The 7,323-nt window shown below is 48.6% G+C and overlaps 1 protein-coding gene across 1 annotated transcript; it reads right to left on the reverse strand.

Moving 5' to 3' along the window:
- Nucleotides 1-5,634: 5,634 nt before the first annotated feature.
- On the reverse strand, nt 5,635-6,402 carry LOC105714296 (glutathione S-transferase A3-like). Its single transcript, XM_064364613.1, has one exon. The coding sequence runs from the start codon at nt 6,394-6,396 to the stop codon at nt 5,731-5,733; it is 666 nt and encodes a 221-aa protein (XP_064220683.1). The 5' UTR covers nt 6,397-6,402; the 3' UTR covers nt 5,635-5,730.
- Nucleotides 6,403-7,323: the final 921 nt, after the last annotated feature.

The following is a 7,323-nucleotide window of genomic DNA, read 5'->3' on the forward strand; positions in this document are numbered from 1 at the left end:
GAAATGGGATGAGTCACCCAGTTCCTCAGCTTTCCTCTTTCAGAAGCCAGTGAGAGTGTGGCTAGAGGGGACTCTGCCCCGAGGGAACACCAGGCAGTGGCCTCTGACCCAGGCCGCCCTGTAGTACTCAGCTTTCCAGAACAAAGAGTTCCAGTTCCAGTGGGGGATGGGGACCTTCGTTCACGACTGGGAGAGTTTCGAGAACTTCCTAAGAGGGCCCAGAAATTTCCCAGAGCTCTGAGCAAAGTGAAGGGCATCCTTGCCCCAGAGGAGCCCACCAGTCGCCCCTAAATAAAAAAGGGGCCACACAGGGATTCTGGCCTTGCCCCCAGGGACCTGTACTGGAGATGCAGTCAGTTTGAGAAAGGAGCTGGAACTGGAGAGAGAAGGCCGCAGGTAAGCTCAATGTGCACCTTGAATTTGCTCTGGACTTGCCTTGGGTCAGCCCTCAAACCTCACCCAGGCCCAGGCCGGGACTGGGGGCAGTGACCGGCCCTGAAGCTTCAGCATGAGGCCCACACTAGCCTCGCTCCTGTGGAGCGCCTGCCTGTCTCTCCCAGGCGCCCTGCCCACCCAGTTGGGCTGGTTGGTGGCCACTCCCTCCCTGAGAGCAGTTTCTCACAGACACCAACATCCCTCACCTGGCACTGCCAACCCTTAGACTCCAGGGCATTGTCCAGAATGGCTATAGTTGGAAGATAGCTCTGGAAAATAAATGGAGCTAAAAAATGACTAGCCAGGGCCAGTCACAGTGGCTGACACCTGTAATCCCAGCACTTTGGGAGGCCAAAGTGGGCAGATCACCTGAGGTCAGGAGTTCATCCCAGCCTGGCCAACATGGTGAAACCCCATCTCTACTAAAAATACAAAAATTAGCCGGGTGTGGTGGTGAGTGCCTGTAATCCCAGATACTCAGGAGGCCGAGGCAGGAGAATCACTTGAACCCAGAGAAGCGGAGGTTGCAGTGAGCTGAGATCGCACCACTGCACTCCAGCTTGGGCGACAGAGCAAGACTCTGTCTCAAACATAAATAAATAAATAAATAAAATAAAATAAAATAAAAATAATAAATAACTAGCCAGTGCCACCTACCTCACCTCCCCAGTTCCCTGCCCAGCTATGTAGCAAGGGGACAGAGCCTCATTTTCCAGAAAGCGAATTCATAGGCTAATGATGCCAGCTGAAGTCAGAGGGTTCCGAGAAGGCTGCTGAGAGCCTCTCAGCGATTTCTCTGCCATGAGGGCAGCACCATCCCAACCCTGAGGGGGCACTGGCACCATGGCAGGTCTCGGCCTCTCAGGCTGATGTTCCTCAGAGGTGACAAGGGCAGATAATGGCTCTGCTGTCCTGAGCTTGTCATGATGATCAAAGGAAATCATGTGAGGGAACTCTCAGAAGTTCTGGAATGTTCTGTAGCTTGATCTCGGTGTGGGTTACCTGGTAAAATTCATTGAACTTGTCACTTAAAATTTATGCACTTTGTTATATGTAAATAATATCTCGACAAAGTCCAGTTGGCATGAAAACGAGCAAAACATGAGATAATGCATATGCAAAGGCACTTTGTACCCTGTAAACCATTTGCAATCATGGATTTTTTAAAACTTTGTGAACTATAACCACTATCCTGACTTCTATTGTCTGGATTCATTTGGCCTGTTTTGGAACATGAGTGGAATCATGCAGTATGGACTCCTATATTTGTTGGCCTGCTTACTCACCATTACGTGATGAGGTTCCTCCACGTCTTCTCAAGAGCTTACTGATTCTTGGTGCTGTATAGTATTTCACTGGGTGAATACACCATTTATTTCTCCATTCCCTGTAGGCAGTAGGCTACTGGGTATTTGGGTAGTTTTCTGTTGGGGCTATTACGTAGAGCATTGCTATGGACGTTTTTGCCTTTGGGTAAACAAAATATTAGCATTTCCATTGGCTATCTACCTAGGAGTGGAGTTGCTGGGTCAGGGAATGTGTATATTCAGTTTTGATAGATGTATATTGTTGATTTCTGAAGGATAATCCCACAGAGTTCTCATTACCAAAATAAATATACAAAGCTCAAAATGAGCTCATATAGCAATTTCATGTAGAAAACGGTCACATTTCAGCTGGGTGTAGTGGCTCACGCCGGTAATCCCAGCACTTTGGGAGGCCAAGGTGCGCAGATCACTTGAGGTCAGGAGTTTGAGACAAGCGTGTCCAACATGGGGAAACCCCATCTCTACTAAAAATACAAAAATTAGCCAGGTGGGGTCGTGCATGCTTGTAATCTCGGCTACTTGGGAAGCTGAGGCAGGAGAACTGCTTGAACCCGAGAGGCAACGGTTGCAGTGAGCCGAGATCACGCCACTGCACTCCAGCCTGGGCGACAAGGCGAGAATTCCATCTCAACAAAACAAAACAAAACAAACAACCCCAAACAGGAAATAGTCACATTCTAGTCAGCACCATTCTAGAGTTCAGCATTTTTGCCAACAGCATGTTTTCCTTGTGTAGCCTCCATCCCTACTGCTGCAGTTGAAGGATACCCAGTACAACCTGTTCAACAAGAATGAAAACTTTTTCCATCTGCCCCATTTTTTTTTAAGACAATGCTTTATTAAATCATCTCCTTATATAAAAGGTGTGCTTACAAACCATGGCCATGTGGCTGGTCACCATCATGGCCCTGGTCAGCCTGGCGCAGTGTGACATCCGAGCAGCAGGGTTCCCATGTTCTGCTCCATGAGCAGCCCATGCTGTCAAAAGATCAGGCAACGTGAGCGTCCCAGCCCTGCAGACTTGTCCCACAGGGCAGGAGGCCTGGAGCTAGGGGTTGGAGGGGGCCCAGCACTCAAATCCCCAGAGGACGGCGAGGTTCCTTCTGGAATGGGCCTTGCAGCTGCCACATCACTGGACAGCTCCCCAGAACCCAGACTGCAGCCCACGCAGACATATAGACAATGCTGACAGTTTCCATTCTGCCTCATGTGTCAAATGGTTCAGAAATACTGCTCTGCACTGTTATAGGAACACAGATTTGACATTTTAATAAAAATATAATATCTGCCGGGCACAGTGGCTCATGCCTGTAATTCCAGCACTTTGGGAGGCCGAGGCGGGCAGATCACCTGAGGTCGGGAGTTCGAGACCAATCTAACCAACCTGGAGAAACCCCATCTCTACTAAGAATACAAAAAAATAGCCAGGCATGGTGGCACATGCCTGTAATACCAGCTACTTGGGAGGCTGAGGCAGGAAAATCTCTTGAACCCGGGAGGCAGAGGTTGCGGTGAGCCGAGATACTGCCATTACACTCCAGCCTGGGCAACAAGAGTGAAACTCTGTCTCAAAATACACACACACACACACACACACACACACACACACACAATGTCTACAAAAGGTGCTTAACATGGCCCTAGGATGGGGCTCTAGGCAGACTCAGCCCCAGGATCCCTAAAGGAGGCATGAAGACAGAACCTGCTCCCTGACCACGTCCCTGGCACTGCTGGGTACCTTTTAGTTTTAAAAAAAAAAGAAAGACAAGAAGTCTAGACTGTGACATTCCAAAACAACTCTGGACGTCACATGCCAATTTCCTGAACCCCTACTCTAGAAGTGAGTGTTTTGGTGGCGTGAGGAGAAAACACCGAATTCCCATGTCAGGAATTCCAGTTTCATTTCTTTTTTCTTTTTGCTTTTTTTTTTGAGAAGGAGTCTTTCTGTCTCACCCAGGCTGGAGTGCAGTGGTGTGATCTCAGCTCATTACAGTCTCCGCCTCCTGGGTTCAAGCAATTCTCCTGTCTCAGCCTCCAAGTAGCTAGGACTACAGGCATGTGTCACCACACCTGGCTAATTTTTGTATTTTTAGTAGAAATGGGATTTCACCATGTTGGTCAGCCTGGTCTCGAACTTCTGACCTCAGGTGATCCACCTGCCTCAGCCTCCCAAAGTGCTGAGATTTCAGGTGTGAGCCACCACGCCTGGCTGTTCCAGTTTCATTTTCAACAGGTGTAGACAGCCCAGCTCCTGAAAAAGACCAAGGGTTCAGGCACTGGTCAGGTGTAAGACAGGGACAGATTGTAAGAATCTTATCACTGCCGAACGCGGTGACTCATGCTTGTAATCTCAGCAATTTGGGAGGCCGAGGCAGGTGGATCACCTGAGGTTGGGAGTTCGAGACCAGCCTGACCAAAATGGAGAACCGCCGTCTCTACTAAAAATACAAAATCAGCTGGCCTTGGTGGCGCATGCCTGTAGTCCCAGCTGCTCGGGAGACTGAGGCAGGGGAATCACTTGAACCTGGGAGGCAGAGATTGAGGTAAGCCGAAGTCGCACCATTGCACTCCAGCTTGGGCAACAAGAACAAAAACTCCGTGTTGAAAAAAAAATCTTATCACACTAAGTTCTTATTTCTGGATCCACCATTGGTTATGCCTGCACCCGGATACCACTTTTAGTGCAATGACGTACAGAAAAACACACACATAATAACCAGGGCTGGGCATGGTGGCTCACGCCTGTAATCCCAGCACTTTGGGAGGCCGAGGCAGATCACAATATCAGGAGTTAGAGACCAGTCTGGCCAACATGATGAAACCTCGTCTCTACTAAAACACAAAAAATTAGCCGGGCATGGTGGCGCACGCCTGTAATCCCAGCTACTTGGGAGCCTGGGGCAGAATTGCTTGAACCTGGGAGGCGGAGGTTGCAGTTAGCTGAGATCATGCCATGGCACTCCAGCCTGGGCGACAGAGCAAGACTCCGTCTCAAAAAAAAAAAAAAACCAGGGAGGAAGCCTTCATCAGAACCTTCCCCACGTGCCAAGCCCCTGCAGCACTCAGAGGGCGAGTCAGCAGAGGGGACAGTGGGACAGGCTGCCCATGGCAGTGGCTGTTCATGGTGACAGCACCTGGCCAAGGTAGTGAGGATGAGGACAAGAGCTGGGGCAGGTGAGTGGGCCTGGGATCCTGCTCACAGGGGAGGCATCAGCATCTGTGGACACATTTGGCAACTGCAAAGCTTGTTCTCAAAAGCAAGTACACTTTGGCCAGGCGCGGTGGCTCACACCTGTAATTCTAGCATTTTGAGAGGCTGAGGTGGGTGGATCACTTGAGGTCAGGAACTTGAGACCAGCTCGGCCAACATGGCGAAACCCTGTCTCTTCTAAAAATACAAAAATTAGCCAGGTGTGGTGATGGGTGCCTATAATCCCAGCCACTTGGGAGGCTGAGGCAGGAGACTTGCTTGAACCCGGGATTCGGAGGTTGCAGTGAGCCAAGATCATGCCACTTCACTCCACCTTGGGTGACAGAGCAAGACTCTTGTCTCAAAAAAAAAAAATAAAAGGGCCGGGCATGGTGGCTCATGCCTGTAATCCAAGCACTTGGGAGGCCAAGGTGGGCGGATCACCTGAGATCAGGAGTTCAAGACCAGCCTGACCAACATGGTGAAACCCTGTCTTTAAATAATAATAATAATAATAGATAAATGCATTTGGACAAATGAACACCAGGCTACTTGCACAGGGTAAGAGAATTCATAAATATTAATTAAGGATCTAAAACACACTTCCTTCTTTTTTTTTTTCGGCAAATAGGAGTTTTTTATTATTTAATTTGCATATAAGTGGAAAGAGTTCATTAGCTTCACAACAGGCACGATCAACAGTCAGGTAAAGCACTTTATTGTTGCAAAGCTTTAGAATATTGGCCTTGCATATTCTTGGCCTCCATGGCTGCTTTATTAAAACTTGAAAATCTTCCTTGCTTCTTCTACAGATTTTGCATTTGTAGGCTTCCTTGGGCTCCCAGGTTGCCGAAACTTCTTCACCGTGGGCAGGTTGCTGATTCTGGTTTTCAGGGCCTGCAGCAGAAGGAAGCTGGAGATAAGGCTGGGGTCAAGCTCTTCCACAAAGTAGAGAAGTTCCACCAGTTGAATGTCAGCCCGGCTCAGCTTGTTGCCAACAAGGTAGTCTTGTTCGTGGCTCTTTAACACTATTTCGAAGGCAGGGAAATAGCGATTTTTTGTTTTCTCTTGGATCAAGGCAATCTTGGCATCTTTTTCCTCAGGTCGGCATAAGGGCAGAAGAAGGATCATTTCATACAAATCTGCCATACCTTCTGTATACATATCAATCAGGGTTCTCTCCTTTATGTCTTTCCCATAGAGGTCGTATTTGCTGGCAATGTAGTTGAGAATGACTCTGGTCTGCACCAGCTTCATCCCGTCAATCTCAACCATTGGCACTTGCTGGAACATCAAATACCCATCATTTCTTAAGTTTTCCAAATCTTCTGCAGATTCTAGAAATTTCTCTTCAAACTCCACTCCAGCTGCAGCCATGAGCCACTGGATGGGCTCCATTCTGCCCCATGCATTGAAGTAGTGAAGCTTTGGCTTCCCTGCCATGGTATCAGTCCTTGGTTTCTCTAATCAGTCCAGTGGGTCTCTGTTCAGCTCCTCAAGGCCCCCTTCTTGAATAATTGAAACTTGAAGGCCTTTTGGCCAGGTGCAGTGGCCAAAAACCCTTTAATCTCAGGGCTTTGAGAGGTTGAGGCAGATGAATCACTTGAGCTCAGGAGTTCGAGACCAGTCTGGGCCACATGGTAAAACTCCATCTCTACTAAAAATTTAAATAAATAAATAAAAGCCTTTAGAGGCCAACTGTCCTTTCACAAAGGTTTGCAATTGAGAAATATAACCTTGTTCCTATTTTGTTAAGTTTCTTCTTTAATGGCTGAACAGAAAGAAGCTTCAAGTAATAGATAAGGCATCATTTGAGTGTGGCTGCCCTCTCTGGCTAACATGGTCTTCTGCGTGCCCTGTTCCTATGTCTTCCAAATCCTATGTTTGGAAGCCCCCCCGGAAAGGACACTTTTGCCAGGAACCATCCTGACCTTAAAAAGGTGAGTGTGGGCCAGGCGCGGTGGCTCATGTCTGTAATCCCAGCATTTTGGGAGGCCAAGATGGGCAGATCACCTGAGGTCAGGAGTTTGAGACCTGCCTAGCCAACATGGTAAAACCCCATCTCTACTAAAAATACAAAAATTAGCCAGGTGTGGTAGTATGCTTCTATAATTCCAGCTACTTGGGAGGCTGAAGCAGGAGAATTGCTTGAACCTGGGAGGTGGAGGTTGCAGTGAGCCAAGATCACACCCTTGCACTGCAGCCTGAGCGACAGAGCAAGACTCTGTCTCAAAAAAAAAAAAAAAAAAGGGTTAGTGAGACACAGCCGGCTGGGCAGGAGAGTGAAGGTGAGGCCACAGAACGCTGCCTGGCCACCCCAGGCCAGCCTGACTATGCTGCCGAGTGCCCAGAGGCTGCTGGCCCAGGGAG

This window comes from Aotus nancymaae, unplaced genomic scaffold (genome assembly GCF_030222135.1).
Source record: "Aotus nancymaae isolate 86718 unplaced genomic scaffold, 86718_ANA_hifiasm-v0.15.2.pri h1tg000058l, whole genome shotgun sequence".
Classification (NCBI taxonomy): domain Eukaryota; kingdom Metazoa; phylum Chordata; class Mammalia; order Primates; family Aotidae; genus Aotus; species Aotus nancymaae.

Excerpts from the sequence above, each read along its gene's own strand:
- LOC105714296 (XM_064364613.1), bottom strand. The coding sequence starts at position 6,396 with ATGGCAGGGAAGCCAAAGCTTCACTACTTCAATGCATGGGGCAGAATG.